Raw genomic sequence first — 20,654 nt, 5'->3', positions numbered from 1 at the left:
ACCTACCACAGGATGCTTTTAACTCTGATGTTAGTTGTGGGCATCCTCTTATGACCAATTTCTGCTTGTGAAGGTGAAGGTCAAAATTCAGTGCTGTATCATCACTGCAAGGTCAAATAAGCAGTACTGCGAGAGCCAACAGAATAAAACCTGGCAAGGCACTAGAATTGGACTTGAACCAAAGCCACAGAAATAAACTCTCAAGTTTGGTAGGTCAAGCTCCTCGATTGAAATAGCCGCATTTAGTTTATTTACTTACTTGTCCTTTAAGCTTGACACCTGCTCCCTGAAATCTGAAAATCCCTTTATCTGAAAGTCCTTTGATAAGCTCTGCCTGTACAAGAAAGCAGCAATAATCCAGAGTTCCCACAAGCCTCTATCACCAAATAGGTATTTCACATTTTCTGTGATGTTGGTTAAATGTATTTAATAGTGGCTCAGTCTCCTCGACTGCTTACAAAGAGATTAATTGCTATGTTTGCTGTACCCTGGGCCTGGCCTTTTCCCCCAGAGCATCCCATGCTGTGGCATGCGAGTAACTTCTGGATGCCTGTGAAGAAGTGGGATGTAATCAGGCAGGGCCATCCCTCAGTGGTGAGGTGGGTCTCTGAGTACTGGCACTCTGGCCTCCAGCTGCCAGTTGCAGCTGGTGGGACAATAGCCCTAGATGAGAAAAGCTTGTGTGGCCCAAAGATCCTCTTTGGCTGCTGCCAGCTGGCTCTTGCTATGGATTGCAAGTAAATTTGGGAGCTCAAACAACATGAATAGAAAGCAAAATCAGTCTGGAAAGTAAACAAAACTAGGCAGAATACGCAGCAAAACACTCATCTCCCATACATCTTGTAAGGCACCTTGCAAATACACCCCTGAGCCACGAGCCAATAACCTACCTTGAAACAGGATGCGTGACACAGCCAAGACAGAGAACTTATGGCATTACCGTTTTGGCACATCTGTGTGGTAGACTTTTTTGCTAACACATTTTTTGTCTGTAAATGTTGAATAATAATAATAATAATAAAAATGTAAGATGGTACCTTTGGTACCTTTCCAAAGCAAAGAAGGAGGGCCTATAGGAAATGAAATGTCTGTGCAGCCTGGGCCAAGAAGGAGGGTGTATTGCATTTCTCCCTCTGCTTCCCATGTCTCAGCTATACCAGGGTTCATGGGATTTGTTTTCTTTGCTATTCAGATCTGGAGAACTGTTTTGATTTTGATTTCCCTGTTGCTGTATCTTCTATGCAATTCCTTTTCTAACAACTGACTTACTACCAGAGAAGTGCTAGCCATTGCATTATTTGTATTGCTGTATAGTGGAGGTGTGGTTTACTAGTTCTGAGTGTGCCTCTTACCCTCCCCCCTCCTTTTTCTCTTTCCCTCTGTTTGTAAATGCCTGCATTTATTCTGTCAGCCTGACATGTACAAAGTGTAAGAAAGAATTTTTAAACAGGTAATAAATTATATTTATAAGCAACTGAAAAAAAAAATACACCACTGCCTTGTGTTCAATTGTTTAGTTCCTGGAAGCTGTGAAGGAAAGAGAAGCCTTTTATTTAAGTTCTTTAAAACTCTGCTCAAAAGATTCTTTGCAAGAGAGCAGGCATGGGTGGCCCTGCAGCACCAGCTCATGTGGCTGTCCCCTTGCAGCTATGGGAATGGAACTGGGTCTGGCAGGACTGGCAGCTAACTGAGCCAATACCTGATGCTCTGAGACCAGATGGAATACCGGGCTTAATCAAATATGCTGAGTATGGCACAGAGCTACGGCCAAGCACCAGTGGCAGGTTTACTCTATGCAAAAGCCACTGCACCTTTGGCAACATGGAGGGAGAACTATTCATTTTTTTCAGATGTCACTGTTATCATCTTCTCTATAATAAGAAGAGGTAGATTATATATGAAGAGGACTTGGGGCTTTGACATGAAGAGAAAAGCTGTATCCCAGGGGACACATGGCATCATAACTTCTTCAATGGTAACTTTGGCCACCATAATGCCACTGTTAAAGAGAGCTGAGCTGCAGGCAGGACTAGTTTCTGCAAAATTAAGATGCTCACTTTGGACACAAGTCACTGCTTTTAGATTCCCAGTGTCTGGCTGCCTTTCTCTTTGCATACTTAGCTTTCACAGGAGACAAGCTCTTTCTGTTCTTCACACTATTTTCACCCTGTCTACATGTATTGCCAAACTACATGTATTGACAAAAGTTTTCCTTTGGTTTCTGACAGCCCCGTGGGTTGCGTCAGCTATAGCCTGCAGCCTGGTACTGGCCAAGCAGTTCCCTCCTATCATAGAATCAGAATGGTTTGGATTGGAAGGAACCTTAAAAATCATCTAGTTCCTGCCTTCCACTCACTAGACCAGGTTGCTCAAATCCCCATCATGGCCTTGAACATTTCCAGGGATGAGGCATCCATAGTTTCTCTGGGCAATGTGTGCCAGTGCCTCACCACAGTAGCTTCTTCCCTATATCTAACTTAAATCTACCCTCTTTCTTTCAGTTTGAAGCCATTCCCCCTTGTCCTGTCACTACATGCCCTTGTAAAAAGCCCCTCTTCAGCTTCCTTGCAGGCCCCCTTTAGGCACTGGAAGCTGCTCTAAGGTCTCTCCAGAGCCTTCTCTTTTCCAGGCTGAAAAAGCCCAGGTCTCTCAGCCCATCTTCACAGAGAGGTACTCCAGCCCTCTGATCATTTTCATGGTCCTCATCCGGACTTGCTATCTTCAAGGACTTTTCCTTCATGTACCTCACCTCTAGCTGTTTTGAGACTCCTGGAACTGTCTGCTGTGAAGGTGGGACTGCAGCTCTCCTTCCTAAGGAGGGAAAGGTACTGTTTGGCATGCTTCACAGGGAAGCAGAGCTCTGGCTTTGGCATAGGGCAGTAAGTAGCGTGACTCTGCCGAACTTAAATGGAAGCAAAACAATCCTAATGTTGCCTGCAACTGCAGAAGATACAGGTAGCTGAGCCCAAGGCTAAATTTTAGTCTTGCACCTAGCAAGGTGGAGAGGGAAGAAAACAAGAAGAGAGCCTAAGACTACCCCAGAAAGCCCTATCTAGAAAGTTAGCGGGAAAAGCTAGCAGGATAGGAGAAACAGAGGGCAGCTACAGAAACACCTATCTCAGCAGCATGCTAGAGAAGGGGCAGCCCAGACGGGCTGTGCTGGAGCACCACATCACCTTCAGCACTGTGCAGCCAAGAAGGGGCAGAAGCAGCCCAAAACTACAGGATACAGGGACATGTCAGGGATAATGTGCAAGAAGCATGGGACTTTCCCATGTAGATGTGGCCTGGCCGAGAGACTGTGGAAATGCTGCAGAAGAATAACTGCAAAGCTCTGCTGATGATGACAGGTGGCCTGGGGCAAAGCAGGAGGGCTGCAGGGTCTGTATTAGCACTAGGATGATGCTCAAGGGAAGAATGCTGTTTACACATTTACTCTGGATGTAACTGGTAAGGTGATTACATGTTAGGAAACACTGAGCTGCAACACAGCAGTGCAGAATGAGAGGAGAGCTCAGGCTGTACATACAAATACACACAAATATCTCCCTATATGTCAAGATGCATATGCTCCAACATCTCTCAGTATTAAGCAGCACCACATTTCAGCTGAGACAATGTATGTAGGCTGCAACTTTTTTCCCCCTGAAGCACATGGCTAGAAAATACAGCTTCGTGCACACATAACCTCTTGTGCCGTTAAAAATAGTCACGATTCATAAATATGTGGGGGAAAGAAAGGAAGAGAGGGCCTCACAAAAATAATATGCGAATGCTAAATTTCTATAGATTTACATAATCAGCCACAAAATGTGAGTGACTGCTCCATTAGCGATAACACTATTTTAATTACTATTTCTCTCTTCACTGAGTTGTGAAAATGGGTGATGCTTTTATATGCCAGTGAAAACATATGCAACATCTTGCTGGTTTACTTATTTGCTCACATGGAAAATCGTATTTAAAATAAATACATAAAATGAGGCATGGTGTCGTGGTTTAAAACCAGTCAGGCAGCTCGTTCACTCGCTCCCCCCACTTCTTGCCCTCCCCCTACTCCCGGAGGGATGGAGACGAGCATTGAAAAGAATGCAACTCCCACGGGTTGAGATAAGAACAGTTTAGTAACTAAGGTGTAACACAAATCACTACTGCTACCACCAATAATAACAATGATAAAGGAAATAACAAGGGAAGAGAATACAACACCTCAGCACCAGCCAACCGATAACTCGCCCCCCCAGCCTGACCAAGCTCCGTCCGATACCTCCTCCAATTCCGCAGTGCACCAGCCCTTCCATGTAACTCTCAGTTACATCCTGGGCATGAACGTGCTGTGGTAGGGATTCCTCTTTGGCCAGTTTGGGTCAGGTGTCCTGTCTCTGCTTCCTCCTGGCTTCCCCTCCTCCCTGGCAGAGCATGAGGCTCGCAAAGTTCTTGGCCAAACCAAAACATCGGTGTTATCAGCTCTGTTCCCGAGCCGAAAGTCAAAACACTGCACTGCACCAGCTACCAAGAAGGAGAAAAATGACTGCTACTGCTGAACCCAGGATACATGGTCAAAACAATCTAGCCAGGGAAACAGAACCCAAAGGTGGTGCTTTTCAAGCACATGAAAAGTAAATAGAAGTAAAACCAACCTCTTTCATGGCGACATGGAAACAATTTTATTTGGGGGGAATGTTAAACCAACCATATACATATAGTTTGAACAAATAGAACGTAACACAGTTTGTTCCCCAGGTTTTCTAATTACAGTATTTACAGCTTTAATAAGGCACTGGTTCTCAAAAAAGAACACAAATTAGTTTTTTAGTCTTTAAATTGTCAACCTTTTCTTTAACAGAAATAACTTTGTGCTAGAGAAAGGATAGCAGTTGTTAGATGGCAGCTCTCTTTCTTTTTTTCTGGTGAATCTGTTTTTCCTCTTCTCCCACTTACCTCTGCCATCTTATTTGTATCAATAAGTCACTAAACTAAACTTCCTTCAGTGATTTACATTTCAAAGCCGGATTTCCGGACTTGTGGGCACCACTGACTTCCAAGCCTTCATCAATGTGAACTGTGAAACTACCAAAATCTGGAAGTGACATTAAAAGGCCAAACCGGGCAAAATAAATGTACTAACCTGTAGTCACTGTACTTGCTAAAACCACAATATACTCAGTAAGTGTTGCAGAAAGTCAACCATGCAGCTGGTAACTTGAATGTTACAGTGCTAGAATGACTTCTATGCTTGCCTTAGGCTGTTTTCTGGCCATAGGAATATCCCTTTACAATAGCACTGATTACAGGTGGGTAGACTTGAGGGTAAAATCCGGCCTTTCAAGTCCTGGGAGAAAATGGGTAGGCACTAGTTAAACAACTTTTGCTTTCTCAGAGTGTGTCTCCTCACATATATATCGCTCTCTTTATTTTCCTACACAGCACCGTTGCAGCGATTTGTCATTTATGCATTTTCATAAATAAATACTATGTTTTATTTAGTGCTTTATCATCTGTAATAGTTTACTCTTAATCCACACACTGGAGTTATTCCAGACTCCCAACTGAATATATATATATTTGTATATATATATAAACCACAAAAACTCGAACATTTAACATACATACTTTATGTAACCTATCAACCAGTATCTTAGATCCCTTTCTTTTGGACCAAAAAAGGGAAGATTTGTTCAGAAAACCAGCAACTGGCCCTTCCTTTCTCTCGCAACACACACTGATGGCAGGTGCCCTGTGTCCACCAGCCAGCAAAGCACCCTCCAAAACAGTTTGGGGGAAAGCCATAATAATGATAATAAAAATGTATTTGAGGAAAGCAGACGTGAAATACACCTAAACGCAGAAGGGAAGAGGCATCTCTGCTGCACAACCACTTACCCAGGACCTCCAGGGACCAGGCACAGAGGTGGGACCAACTGAGCCTGCCTCCAACCGAAGTCCCATCTGCTTTGTCAGAGATGAAAAAACCCAGTTCCTTGGGGCTGTGCTGGTTTCTATGAAAGGGCATGAAAGTGAAAGGAGTGAGAGTGGAAACCCTGTGGCTTAATTCAGTAAGATAAAAAGGTGAAGAGATGCTAGGCTCTTCTCATTTGGGGCTGCAATCTTCAAGCCAAGGTAGGCAAGGAAAGGAGCAAACTCTGCTCTCAGACAAGTAAGCACACTGCTTTTTAAGGACAGGGTAAACCAGCATTGCCCCCTCAGAGCCACGGTTTGGTGTACTATTAGCTCTCAGAGATATTCTTTTGTATTCCTCAGTATTTTTGGGTACAGGAAGCAAAATCGCACTGCGGAAAAAACACTCTAATTAACAAAAATCCCCTGATTAAAATTTTTAACAGCTATAATCATGGAGGTCTTGCTGAGTCTCTTGAACCTGTGCATTCTTCTGTTAGCTTGAAACTATAAAATGGAAATTTTTCCAGCTAGAAATACCTTCAGGGAGTTGTGAAGTTAAACCCCAATTATATACCTACCTACCACAAATAAATCAGTTTTGTCCAAAATGGGAAAAAAGGAAGCATTACAGAAATGCTGAGGCTAAATCCAGCATGGCAATTATTTCAATTCAGAAACAGGCTTAGCATAATCAAAGCAGCATTTTTGTAAGGACTTACTTCAAGATTAAACTGAACATTATCTAGTGAAAGAGGACATAGGCAAAAACTTTAAAAACCAAACCAAGGGTAAAGAAGGGTAAACTGGTAACTCTGTACATCTCAGCTTTCATAATCTGACGAAGAACACAGGCCCTTCCAAAGAAAGTACTTCACAGGGAATATTCCACCTCTAATTTCCCCTTCTGTGGTATGAACATCGCAGCAATTGCTGCAGCCCCAGAAAGGAGGAATAGGGAAAGACCATCAACACGTTTCCCTTTGCTCTTCTCCTCTAAAAGCTTGTCTTGCTGGGAACCATGTGGTATGCAGCCCTAGTGTTGCCTCCCAGAGGTAGGGAGGATTCTGGGATGCCGCATGAAAAAGTAAGGCAAATAAATGAAGCTTTGAGGCAAATGGCTCATTTTGTGGTGCCTCTCCCGACAGCGGGAGAAGCACTGGAGGTTCTTGCCTGCTGTTGGCTACAGTGCCCAGCATTCACCACCCACCCGAGTCCCATACTCCTTCCCTGTGGACTTCCTACTGCAGTCGGGAAGCACCAGGTATCCTTGCTTAAAGAAAAATGATTGCCACCCCAAAATTCCCAATTTGGGGGGTTTTCACTTTCCCTTAAAAAAGGAAACACGTATGTTTCTTTCCAGCTGTGGTTATAGATGGATACCTTACTTTCACACAGTCAAAAGAGCAAGTTAGTAATTTTTTCTCACAAGGAACTTCCTCTCACCCAGTGGTTGTGTACGTATGTGACAGCAGTTTCAAATTCACCAGCAGATCCAAACGTGTACTTCATTTCCACTCACACACAAAGCATTTTATTTTGCAGTGGAAGAAAAGATAGAAAAAAGAAAGCCAAGAAAAGGGGCACTTGCTTATCGTCCTAGTACCATACTCATCAGATTGCCTGGAAACATGAAGAGCTTCTTCAAACAAGTCACACCAAAACATATTCATACAGCTCCAGATTATCTCAAATGAAGTATGATCTCCCCTGGGACAAGCCACCCATAGGAACCCAGCTGCCTGTGCTCTAACCATGGCAGGAATGCAGTCGGGCTTCATGTCTATACTGTGAGAACCACTCACACAAGAAGGGCTATGGAAAGTCATCTCTGCATGTAGGTGACTTCTAAGACAATTCCCATTACAGCTCCTCTGAGCTGCACAGGCGCACCTGCCTGTTTTGTTAAAAGCTGGAGTGCAATAGTCTCTTTAGAAATGAAAAATTTGCTTTGCTTTCATTTTCAGCAGTTTCTTCCTTTTTTTTTTTGTAATGTAGTAATATACATCTTTTTTTTTTACTTCTAACCAAGTTTTATTTTCATAAAATTTAAAGCAGTATCTTTTTTAAACAATCAAAATAATAATAACAATAATAATAATAATAAAATAATAAGTGGCTTTCACAGAAAGCAACATGCATAATCTTAAACCAGTTACTAAAACTGTATTTCCCCATGTAAACAAGGGCAGACAAGCCTCTTCTGATCTTCTATGTCAAAGTTCAGCTGATTTTTTTTGCAAAGGATTGTCTCTCTAAAAGCTGTTAAACAAACTTACAGCTGATCTTAAGCATGACTGTGTTGATGGTACTTATTACCGAGGACTTTTGATTGCTCTTCTGCCTGCACGAGAAAGTCCTTTTCCACGGGCCTTCATGAGAGCAGCCTCTGGCCAAGTCAGAGTTTAATGTCCTGAGACTCTGACATTTTGGCAAGTGTCTTCTTGACTCGCAGGGCTGTCAGCCGGGAGGCAGGATTGTGAGCCCAGCACTCCATCATCAGCTTCCCCATCTGCCGTAGGCACTGAGGAGAGAAATGGGAGAGAAAGTCCCGCCTGGGTCAGTGGAAAAGCAGACTGCAGTTGGCAGCAATGCAAAAACTGAAGGGAAAAGGTCTTTTCTAAGGGCAGCCAAAAAAAACAGACAACATGCTAGCTGGTACTGCTTTTCAAGAGCTTTTGCTGTCTGTATATTAAGGAGAGTTCTCTAAACATGCCAATTCCTCTTATAATGTATGACAAATTACAGTCTAGACTTGGATATATGCTCCAGAAGAGCACTTTTCTTATTTCTCCTTCCCCAAACCTGTGCAGCCTGACCTTCACAAGCGTGGCTCTGTAGAGTGAGCCCTTTGCTGTACAAACAGTGGAATTCATTTTCCTCAGCCAGCGACCAGCCCCGGGTGAGCATACACCCATGGCTCCTGCCCAGTTGCACAAGTCCTCAACCATCCCAGGGAGGTTGTTTTGGTTTCCCCCTCGGTTCCCAAATTGCCTATATCTCATGCCACCTAAATCTTTCATCTACCTGCAGAATATTCATCTACACGATGCTATTCCCAAATGGCAGCCAGTCTTCTGTGACTGTAGAAAACTTTACATCATTAAACTGTACCAATTAACATGATAAATGAGCCCTCCTCCATAGTATCTTGAGAGCAGGTTTGCCTGTGGTAAGTCAACTGTTCGTCTCCAATCCCATGAGCACAACTTTGCTTCGTTACAGATGCTCAGCAGGAGAGCTCAGATTTCTTCCCCAGCCATCTCACCTCCTTGTTTTATTCTGTAAAGTATTTTCTGGATCCTACGTCTCCTCTGAAAAGCCTGTAGCCCTCTGCTAAAATACCAAGAGGGACATGAGCATTGTTTTCTGTAAGATGCAAAGGAGTGAACGATCAGTGCAGCTCAGCTACTGTGGCTGTACTATTGCTAGTATCTTGCAATCATGCTAGCATAAAATCATAGCAAAATTGTGTTTCTAAGACCACACACAGTGATCACAGAAAGCTGTATGCTCATTTCATGTCAAAGAGAGAGGAGATATTTCCTTCTTATAAAAGGAAAAAGGTTGGAATCAAAGCCCACATATCAGCATACACTGAAGTAGCTGCCAATACACCAAGTATGCTGCAATTGTACTATATAATACAAAACAGCTTCTCTTTCAAGTTTTTTGGCTAGGCACTGATTTAATGCTATTAATGCAGGAAGCAGAAAGCAAAATGAGTGCAAGAGGAAAACAAAGAGTCCAAGATGGTCTGAGCACAGCCTGCTATTGCTGTGGGATCTGGTAAACAGCACATGAGGAACACACTTGCAAATATTGTAGGTTATGGCCCCTGGGGTTCTGAAACCTTCTGTGGGGATATCTGAGAAGCTCATGCTCTTTCCCAAGCCATGTTACACTGTGACTGGTGCTGGCACCAGTGGTAAAGCTCCTCCTTAGTCAAAATGATGCAGAACTGGGTCAACCTCACTCACTCGCTCTGCTTGAAAACAGAGGCTGCACTTTAAAAGCAACAGTACCTCATCACTGCTCCATCTGTTGGGAAACGAAGGGCGAAGTCTCTTGATACACACAATCTCCCGCATGTCCTCATATGAGGGGTCGGTGGGCACAAGGTCATGGTATGGAAGCTGGTATTCCTCAACTATTCCTGAAAGAAGTAATTAGTTGCCCATCATTTGCAAAAGATACCTTCCACTATGCTCTTCCCCTCTCATTTTATAACAGATTGGTCATACTGGTTAACAATTAGATGTACTTCTTAAAAGGACTTCCCTGCCCTAGAAGTTTATTTCACAGTCAAATTCCAATGTAACTATTGCCATGTAAAGACTGGGCAGACATCCTAATCTGAAAGCACAATTACTTGCCAAGTTAGACAGTTTCTACCACTACTGTCCCATCCGGCGATCTTCAGTAAATTATCACAGGAAGTGCTATTAACATAGGGCCTCTATCAGAGTAATCTGGCTGTGAAATAATCTTGAATTAGGTCTCCTTTTACCAGTGGAACTGGTGTATGTTAAAGGACACTTCTATGCCTTTTCAGAACTTGGCAACAACAAACACAACAACATTACAGATTTTACGTTACATAATTGCAAGGCACTTTACCAGTTTGTAAACAGGGATCTCGTTGCTCATCAGTGAAATTCAGCTTCTCTAGGGTAATGATGGAGTGAGCATTCAGCACACTACTGTGGGCTTTAAAGACCCATAAAGTCTGGTGAGCGTAGTGTAGACCCGAGAGAGTCATGCTCTCCTCTTACTTGCCACCAATGTGGCACATAACCGCTGCCAAATCATTTCTCTGCATTTAGCTTTCCTTGGTGGCAAAATAGAGGTAATAAAACCCATCATTTCTGCACTACACTGAACTCTACATGCAGAAAGCACACATAGCCTATGTGTAGAAGGATGGATCTACGCCCTAAGTCTGCAGCTGGCCGCACTGCTTTATCTTTGCGGTCCTCACACTTGAATGCTTGATATCAGAATGAAATCACTGATATGACAACAATGTAATGAGTGCCACGTCCTTTTTTTTTATTTCTCTTTGTCTTATAAACAGTTTATTTGTTTTAAATAATGGCATAGCATCCCCCCAAATTGTTTGTCCTCTGCCTTCTAATTAACTCTTAACAAAACAAAGAAATCACTATTTTCTTTCTTCTAAAATAGTGAATACCCTCAGTCCAGCAAAATGTGTTACCATTGGAAAGGCCCCCAAATGAGTTCTGTATTCCTTCAGTGCAGGCATCAGCTGCCTTCAAATGAGCCATTAAAACACAGTCTAAATCTCTGCTGTCGAAGTAGCACTGACTGATGCTTTAAAATAAATTTCAACAAGAGAACAGATACTAAGAGAGTTACCTGTATGGTTTATCCACTTTTGTTCATTACAGTAAAAACAACTACCTACTGAAAAAGAAGATTTGGATCATAAATGGGGTTCACTGATACAATTAAAAGTGATCTTTCAGCTCTTTACCTCCTGAAACACATCTCCTTGCTATTTCCCAAAGGATGAGCCCAAAACTGTACATATCAGCCATGATGTACGACTGAAAATGGTTTCTATTCAAGCTTTCATCCAGCACCTCAGGAGGCATATAGCGTTTTGTTCCTACACGGGTGTTGGGAGGTATGTCCACCTCGTTTGTATCACTAAAAGAAAAAGAAGGGGGGAAAAGGGCATTAAATATGTGATAAAGTGGCTTGAAAAGAAAGCAAATTAGAGGAGAGAAGTAGTAAATTCACACCATACCCACTCTCAAATAAGGTCAAAGTAATGCATAATCTTAATGGAACAATTCTTACAAGGAAAGCCTCTTAAAGGCAACCCTCCTTAAAAGGTTGACCCCCACCTGAGGCTATGTTAAGCATTCAAATGCAGAACCAGTTTGTGAGATTTCAATAGTATTAAGCCTGAGCTCTAATGCTGGTGATAACAATCACATCTTCATCAAATGCTATTTTCTTAACATACTCCACCACCTAATGCTTTAGTCTTAGCAATTAATTGAGGACACTTTATAGCTGGGGCAGGATCACTTAGCTATAGCAAATCAGCTCTGCAGGTAACAGGAGTATAACCATTTTTTGTGCATGCATTATGTTTGATCTCTCCCAACTTTTACACATCAAGATGTGTAAACAGAGAGACATAAACGTGTAAAAAAATCTAATCAAATGTGTTACACTCCACAAATTTACCAGAAAATACAATGTATACCTAATGGGAAGAAAATTCCCATTAATTATGTGACAGGATTTACTACCTTTTTTTTTCTTACTAACTCAGATTCAGCTGCATCAGTTTTAATGTTTTTAAAAGTTCAATATGGTATATATTGTGGTTAGCTTAAAAAGGTCTATTTTCTCCACATTCAAAACATACATATTTTAAATGTGATGGATAAAATGAAATCTTGCAGGATAATTACACAACTTCTTCCATAATTTTTTTCACCTAGAGCAATTTTTTTTCACCATTATGAAAATGACAAAAAAAGCTGAGCCTGAGGCCACCTACACAGTCATTAAATCATACATATGCTGGCGGTATTTCTGCATACCTCCAAGAATGTAACATAAATTTAGTGACCTGCAGTGCCTTGCAACATCCCAAATAAAATGAGAAAGCAGAGAACTTAACTCATTAGCTTCAGCAGAGCACACCCCTTTCAATTACTTTTTTCTGCCCTCATCATTGCCTGAGAAATGCTGCCTAGGGAAGGATTCAGCATAAAAACAAGTCAAGTACGTAATGTAAATTCAATTTGGACTATGGCAAATACGTATTTCACCTTCTTTTACAGCAACACTTGGTAGTTCCTAGTTTGGTTCACACCTAGTTTGGTTCACACCTAAGCAGCATGCTGCCTCTGTACTTGTCAGGCAAGGAGCATCCACAAAGGGTGAATTTCTTCCCTGAAGCTTTTACAGAAAATAGTGCATTTCCAAGTTGCTGTTTTCTAGGACCCTGCTCCTTAACGTAAAAATATTCCTTCCTCATCTCCTAAAGAAAGGTTAGGTTCATAAGGGAAAAGCCTCACCAAGAAATCAGGTAGATGAGTGAATAGTGAGAACAGAAAAACTTGCCTTTCCTTACCTTCTGAACAATTTCAGTTCAAGATTTGTACAGAATTCTTACTTTCCTTTTTTTTTTTTGTTTTGTTTGATACTTCAGGGAGCACACGGTTTCAAAGCTGACCTCTGAAACTGCAACCTTCAGTGCATGGTCACATTTCTGTGCACAGGAAATTCAGGCACTTTGAACGCATCTCTACCACTGCTGAGAGCTCAAGCTCCTTTTCAATGGAGCTGTCAGACAGCAATGGCTCCTTTATGAATCCCAGGAGTAACTTGTCCTACTTGTCTGCTCTAAGTTGTTTAAACACACAACTAACTTTTTTTTTAATCAAATTTAAAAGGCATTTCAAAAATTAAATCTGTGCTTCAGCAATTTGATTTGTAGGAAATGAAACAAAAGGCAGTCCAAATGGGGTGCTTTTCAATAAATCCCAATTAGTAACTTCTGCAAATGATTAATATTATGCTATATAAGTTGTGACTGTATTACCTTGGGATCAGACAAACTGAAAGCTTCAGTGACAAGTTTACTGACATGACTTCAACCTGTCAGTGCTATGCCCTTTTAGCATGTGGCAGCAATGCTTGGGTTGCTACTGAGAGCAAAGTGATGAAAATGGAACCTTCATGCAAATGCAACTAATGTGCTTGACAGTTAAAAATTGTTTATACACCCACATTATGTGTTTATGTCGCACTCTCACCCACACAGGTAGCCTTCCTGACACACAGACATGAGCACACACACTGCAGGTGCTTTATTCACATGTACACACTTCCTCAGACATGAGCAAAACCAGAGTTTGCCTCTGATCTACCAACTTTTCCTCGCCTTCCTCACTTCTACTCACCTGATAAACTTAACAGCCAAGCCCAAATCTGCTATACAGCAGGTGCCGTTCTTTTTCACCAGGATATTCTTACTTTTTAGGTCACGGTGAGCAATAGCAGGTTTGCCTTGAGTACTGAAGATCTCAGTGTGAAGGTGGCACAAGCCACTAACCGAGGAGTAAGCCAGTTTTAGCATAGCTTTTGTGTCCAAGGTAGTAGATTTTAGATAATCATAAAGTGAGCCGTTCTCATGGTAGTCAGTGATGAGATACAGCTGGGTCCAAGATCCTGTACCTTTAATGTCTGCGGCAATGAATCCTGCAGAAAAAAGATTTTCATTTATAATACTTCTCAGGGCTTTTTTGGTTGCTCAGAACTCTCAACTGACAAGACACTTCAATGGTTTTATTTTAATAACATATTTAAATTCTTTCATCTTACTTCCATGTACCTCTAGCCTTTAACATATTTTCAGAAAGCCCAGATATGGAACTACAGGTGGCAGAAACAGACGCAGTGTTGGAGCATCAGTCCCCCAAGCCCACTCTTTTTTAACTTTTATTTATGCGTCAGTAATCCCTGTAACATCTTTCTTTTGGAAAGTGCTGGGTGGATAATTGCAGAGCACAGCAGGTAACAAAGCGCGTAGGAAAGGGCATCAGACAACAGGAAATACGAAACTATTAAAACTCAAGAAACTTATAAGCTATCAAATAATTCTCTTTAATTTCACTCACCAAGAATATTTTCATGCCTCATCAGGACAGTCTGGTAGATTTCTGTTTCTCTGAACCAGCTGGCCTCCTCGGTGGTAAAAAAAACTTTCACAGCTACCTTTTCGCCACGCCACTTTCCCATCCAGACTTCTCCATAGCGACCTTTTCCAATCTGCTTTACCATCTGAATCTGTTTTGCAATTGTCCTTTGAACCTGTGAAATGCCAAGATGGGCAGTTACAACTTGCTCAGCATTCACCTCCCTCCTTCTTCACCTTCTTCCTGTGCTGCAAGCGTGTTGGAAAGGGGGATGCACAGCCATTGTAATGTGGATTTCAGTAAAGCACTGCAGCACAGATGCTCCCTGTTTTCCCTGGACACAGAATGGGTGAAGCCATTCCTGCCACTGTGCAGAAGCCTTTGCATGCAATCCCAAAACACACCATGGCCTCTCAAGAAAGTAAATCAGTGTGTGTGAAGGAAACATTGGCCAACAACCCCTGAAATTTTTATTTTCCTGTGGGAGGTTGCTACTTTTGATGGAATTTTTTTGTTATTTCCGGAAAAGCTTTGACTGAAAACACTCCTGGCCAGCCCAATGCACAACAAATTCCAAAGGGGTAGCTAACACATTTTTGATTAAAATGGGAATGTTTGTTACATGCTCAACACAACTAAGACTCAAGGCTAGGGCTCACAAGAGCCAAAAGCATATCAGTGCTCCAAAACTAGCAAAATTGCTCCCTAACACTTTGCCTGAAAATCCCATGGCTAATAATTTCAACATATATAAATTTGATGTTAGGAACCTCAACCACTACTTACACAGTTAGAACCCATGTGCCTACATTAATTTTAATAACCATCATTACATAGTAATAAAAAGTCAGGGTTTTTTTCTGAAGATATGGAAGAACAGCTTTAAATCTACCCTGTCTAGTATCCGTACCAGCTTTGTCAATGGCCAAACTGTGAATTGACGCTGAAGTCAGATGTAGCATAAGCTATATGCAGTTGTAGCATCAGGTCAATGTACTCGGCAGCATTGCAGAGACATCGCTCATAAGGATGGCAGACTCCAATATCAGATGGACTGTTTCTACATTTAACAAGCTTTTATGACTAGAAAAAATCTTGGATAAATGAAGCCTAATACATTCTCACAGGACTGGAGTATGCCTATGGATCACTTATTTCTAAAAGTCCAAAAATAAAAACTTGAGTAGATGCCGCAACACAACCCACTGGTTTTCACACTTGACTCAGCCTAACCCTGGTATAACAAGGCATTAAAATGCCACCCTCTTGTTCTTCAGTATTGCCAGTTCAATCCACAGTTAATGACTTTTGGTTTTTCAACTGGTCCAAGCACTTGGCACAATCTGGACAAAGGCAAATTTGAGTTCTCTTGCTTTTGCCATGATTTGTATGCAAATTTCAAGCAGTTTATTGCAGCAAGTGTGCACTATCTAAATCCCTAGGAAAGCTCCATGTAATCCCACACATTTTTGCAATTCTGGCTGACAGAAATGATCAAAACTTGATTTTAAAATCACTGGCTTTGTTATCCCTGGGAAGTCCAGAGGAAGCTACCAGTTTGGTACTGCAGAGCAGGACTGACACAAGCCCACTGGAGCATCAATGTATGTCCAAAGATGAAATCAAAACCTATTAGGAAAGGTCTATCATAATTTATTTTGTAAATAATTACTCGTTTTCGTATTAGGCAATTTAAAGAAGAAAAACATACAGTGGCATTTATAAAAGCTATTTCAAAAGTCCCAGGTTTTTTCTTCTGTCACTTAAACAGAATTTAGTTTTTCCAGCCCTGAAATGCATTATTAGACTTCCAAGATGGTGGCTTCAGTGTCATTATTTTTGAATAATATCAGTGAAAGCCAACAACAGAGATTAGCCTTAATTTTTTAAACTGATTTATTTTATTTTATACTCTCAGATAGTGATTGAACAACAGTTATATTACATTGGAATTTTACTGTAACATTTTGTAATGTCATTTTAGCATTGTTGCTTTCTATTTTGCCCATTTAAAAAATGCATCCTGAACAATAATGCAGTTACATCAAATAATTTGTGTAAATATATGTAATGGCATCATAAAGTACATGGAATTACAATACTTAATGATGAAAAGTTCCTTATTAAATTACATTAAGAAAATGAAAACGCATTTCTGTTATGGGTTTTCAGGCGGCAGAATGCTATGTGAAGGTCCTTAACCTGGTTTTCTCTTGCTAGAACTGGTCAAATGATTTCCTATGAACAATTTATTTTATTTTAAGGAATTTAGCTCTTTCTTGAATCATACACTGATTACAATTTCTAAAACAAATTGGTTAATCAAAATTGTTGGGTGAACTGATTTCATGAGCATTCTGAATGATATGATATGAATTATTTACACTGAGTAGATTGGGGGGGGGGGGGGGGGGGGGAGTTATTTCTTTCTGTGCATTTTGCTGCTTGAGCTCTAGAAACAGCCAGGTAAGGTTACATGGCCCTTTGTTTCCCCTCCCTAGCTGTAATCAGTCCAATTACCCATTGTCTCTATTTTCTGCATTCTATTTTTGTGATGTTCAGCTAAATATGTTCAGCTATCTCAGATGAAAATTCAGACAAACCAACCTTTTGTAACATCAATATTTTGACTGGGTTGGCTTGCAGTCCCTTGAAAAGCGAAATTCATTGGGAGAGGAATTAGGAAAAAAGTACATGAAAAGGTAAAGAAAAAACTTTAATTCAGCAAAATCTTCGTACAGACTGCAATAAATATCTCCAGTGTCTAATCTCCTTCTCCAGTTTTGCATGTGGATTCATGGGGGCAACAGCTTCACCCTACACTTCTTGCTCTGTCAAGGCAAATGGGATTCTGCTTGCTTGCACAGACTTGACTGTGCACCCTGGCTTGTTGGCTCAAAGCCTTTATTTAGAACTAAATTTATTTGTCTTGGTTTAAAATTTGATTGGCAGCATTTAACCTGCAGCAAACTTCTCTGTCAGAGGTACAAACAGGTCAGGAGAAAGAACGTTTCCTGAATGTCAAAGTATCAATAAAACCTTGGTTAATGCTTGGTTTTGGTATAATATTTGTACCCATTAGAATAAATGTTTTGCACAGAAGGCAAACATTACTGTTTAGCATAAAGTGACATTTTGTAATAAATCTGTGGCTTACTTTCCTGGAATAATAACTTTGGATGTTTTGTGCTGGTAAGAAATAATACAGTTGAAAACAAACTCTTGCACAATAAAGTCTAGAGCATTATTGCCAGGCACTTTCTATATATTTGTTTCAGACGTCAACCCAGAAGTATTAATCTGTGCATTTCTAGCAAGCCTGTAGCAGTTATAGCTCTCTGGGAAATGAAGCAAACATCTATTACCAAGTGCAAAATTCATTATAGCTCTCCTTTTTCTTCGATGCCACAGAAAAACACTACTTAAAAGGAAAGTCTGGGGGAAAAAAATGTATGCATTTTCATAGCCTTCAGGAAGAATACTTGGTCCAGAAGCTGCGAAGTCTCCAGGCTTGAGAGAGGACTGGCAGAAGATAGAATGGTTTCTGCTTTATGGAGCACCAGCACCGCTCTGATAAGTACTGAGCAACAACCCAGCTGGGACGCCACCTTGGTCATTACAGCAATTGATTAGCGGGTTAGTTTTCTGCAAACTGCAAGAGTAGACCTGGGGACACCAGTAACACCATACATCCCATCTTAACCAGCTCACAGGGACAGAGGAAGGTATAAAGAACAAGAAGCCACATCCTGCCTTCCTCAATCTTTTTTGTCTCATGGGCATCCTAGGATGAAGTAGCAAGCCACGCACTGACATGAGATGCCTCAGGGCGCCTACTACCCACACGGACTGCTGGAAACACATCCTCCAGAGAAGAACAACCAAGTTCCTAGTGTTTGCTCTAAATTATTACACTATTTCTGTTACTACAACAGGTAGATGCAATAAGTGCAGACCAGGACCTTGATGTGGCAGGCGTTATCCAAAAAACCAAAGCAAAAGAAGAGCAAGAGCCCCTCACAATTAGATAAATTGTAAGCACTCCCTAGGAATGCTAGAGGGACATTGGTATGGGATATGACAGCGCTTTCTTAAAGCCTAGACCTAAATGATGGAGAAAAATGACCACGGGTTTTCCATGTTCATCACCAGTCACAGCACCCGCTTGGCAGCCTGGCTTTTTCCTCAATAGCTTGTTAACTGTCAGAAAACTGGATTTTTAAAAAAGTCTGCACTTTATTTAAATGGGGCTCTAAGCATTTTCTCCTGTCAGAACAAATTGTGTTCAGTCAGGTTTTTGCCAACCACTTATCCTGTTGCTTAATTTTAAGGATTTATAAAACCTCCAATTTTATTACTTCTTTAGGGTGTAGAAAAAAATCTGTGCGGGCAAAAAACAGGTAGATAGTACACGGTACTTGGAAACTGGGCAACATCTACAGTAATAGGATCAGTAAACTAATAGTTTTGGAAGACAGGAGGGACACATCATCTCTGAAAAAAGAAAATGAAATCTAATTCATTTTCTCAGAACAGTACTTTTAAATAAGTAACCTGGCTTTTTTATCTTGTTTTGTTTCAGCACTAAAAGCAACAATGACCCCTAGAATCAAAAACCCTGCTGAACAGAACTGCTTTGCCACAGAAGGTAAAACTTCTGCCTTTTCAGCAGGTGAGTTCAAGGAGTTCAGTCATTCTGGAGTCAGTTCAGAAATAATCACAAACTCCATCCCTGTGCCTTTAACCTTTGAGACGACAAGGGAAAACAATTCACTCTTGAATTCTGAACACACAGTGAAGTCTACACATAAAAAGGTTCCCAGTTTGATGAATTACAATTCCCTTTATATAAAGACGGTGTGTCAATGTTTGAAACGCTATTGTGTGTTGCACATAAAAAGCAAGAAAATAAGATCAGTCTGCCAGATGCTGTCTTGTACAGTGGCGCAAATCCTGATGAATTTTTGTGAGCTCTATTAGCCTGTACTTACTCTATGGTATCTAAAATAAGAAATGTACTAAGGTAAAAAAACACTCTTTAGCTTTTCTAGTGTAGTCTGCATGAAAAAACAGTCTCTTGCTTTCTAAAACAGCTCTTCCCCAGCTTAAATCCTTTTCATTTCTGGGAGAGGAAAAAAAAACAACCTAAAACAGCAAATGAGGACACACAAATGTATTTTATTCTGCCTCATTTTGTCGTCTTCTACTCATTCTTCTTGCCTTTTAAACTTGCTCTGAGATAATATTGCTTCCTTACCAGGAGAGGGAGTCCGGAGCCGCTCCCTGAGCTCTGGGACTGCTCGATCAAATCCTTCAGGGACTCTCCAGGGGGAATGTAGGTTTCATCCTGCTCCAGCCCAATGCTGTAGTGGGGCCTCGTCTCTTGGCGCTTGTATCTGCCATTTTACATGAAAGTGAAATTAGCTTCGAATACAATGAACACATGTGCAATGAATAATGCACACGGACCTCCACGTCTTGCTTCATTTATGGACTCACAGCTTTATCTGCTTCCCTGGGGAATGTACTGGACTTACTGCCCAAAACTTTCTATTTTATTTTTAGCAATGTTTGATGCTTTCAGTATAAAACTCAAAGACTGTGCAATCCGGTCTAAGTTTGCAAAGCAACCAAATGTTTTTCTTTCAGAAATGTAAATACGTTTAAAACACAGACCAAGAACTACCCAGTTTTATTTTACTGACTGCAGTGGATCTTTCAAGAGCTAGAGGAGGTAAGGTCATGGGATTTGGACTATTTAAAAACTGGAACAAATTGGTTAAACATAATGCACGTAGATTTTGATGACATTCCAGACATATTTACTTACATTCCTGTATCCCTCTCTTTTTTATGATCAGGTCGTCGCCACGTAAACACATTTAGAAGCCTTAGGTTTATTCACCCTATCTAAAATTTGTCCTGTGGCTTTCTCATACTCAGCAAAGAATAGTCTGTGCTTCTACCTGAATGGATTTTTAGGATTTTTGGCAAAGGATGCTGTATGAAATACATCTCATAGGTAGACCTGTGATTAGGGTGAATAAAATACACATTTTTCCTTATCAT

General features: G+C 41.0%; 1 protein-coding gene across 3 annotated transcripts in view; it reads right to left on the bottom strand.

Annotated features, from left to right (window-relative positions):
* Positions 1-7,252: 7,252 nt before the first annotated feature.
* Positions 7,253-20,654, bottom strand: part of BMPR1B (bone morphogenetic protein receptor type 1B) — a 190,738-nt gene continuing 177,336 nt past the window's right edge. For all 3 annotated transcript variants that reach the window (XM_061477525.1, XM_061477533.1, XM_061477516.1), the window contains 6 exons: positions 19,843-19,981; positions 14,568-14,760; positions 13,851-14,148; positions 11,396-11,571; positions 9,924-10,054; positions 7,253-8,422 (listed from right to left, as the gene is read on the bottom strand). In XM_061477525.1, the coding sequence (XP_061333509.1) occupies positions 8,297-8,422; positions 9,924-10,054; positions 11,396-11,571; positions 13,851-14,148; positions 14,568-14,760; positions 19,843-19,981 (1,063 nt within the window). In that variant the 3' untranslated portion in view covers positions 7,253-8,296. The remainder of the gene's footprint in view (positions 8,423-9,923; positions 10,055-11,395; positions 11,572-13,850; positions 14,149-14,567; positions 14,761-19,842; positions 19,982-20,654) is intronic.

Source organism: Pezoporus flaviventris, unplaced genomic scaffold (genome assembly GCF_033815535.1).
Source record: "Pezoporus flaviventris isolate CSIRO_AGI_PZ_B2104156 unplaced genomic scaffold, CSIRO_AGI_Pfla_v1 ptg000002l, whole genome shotgun sequence".
NCBI classification, from domain to species: Eukaryota; Metazoa; Chordata; class Aves; order Psittaciformes; family Psittacidae; genus Pezoporus; species Pezoporus flaviventris.
The sequence above is the reverse complement of the archived record's forward strand: the minus strand, read 5'-3'. Positions and strand labels throughout refer to the sequence as shown.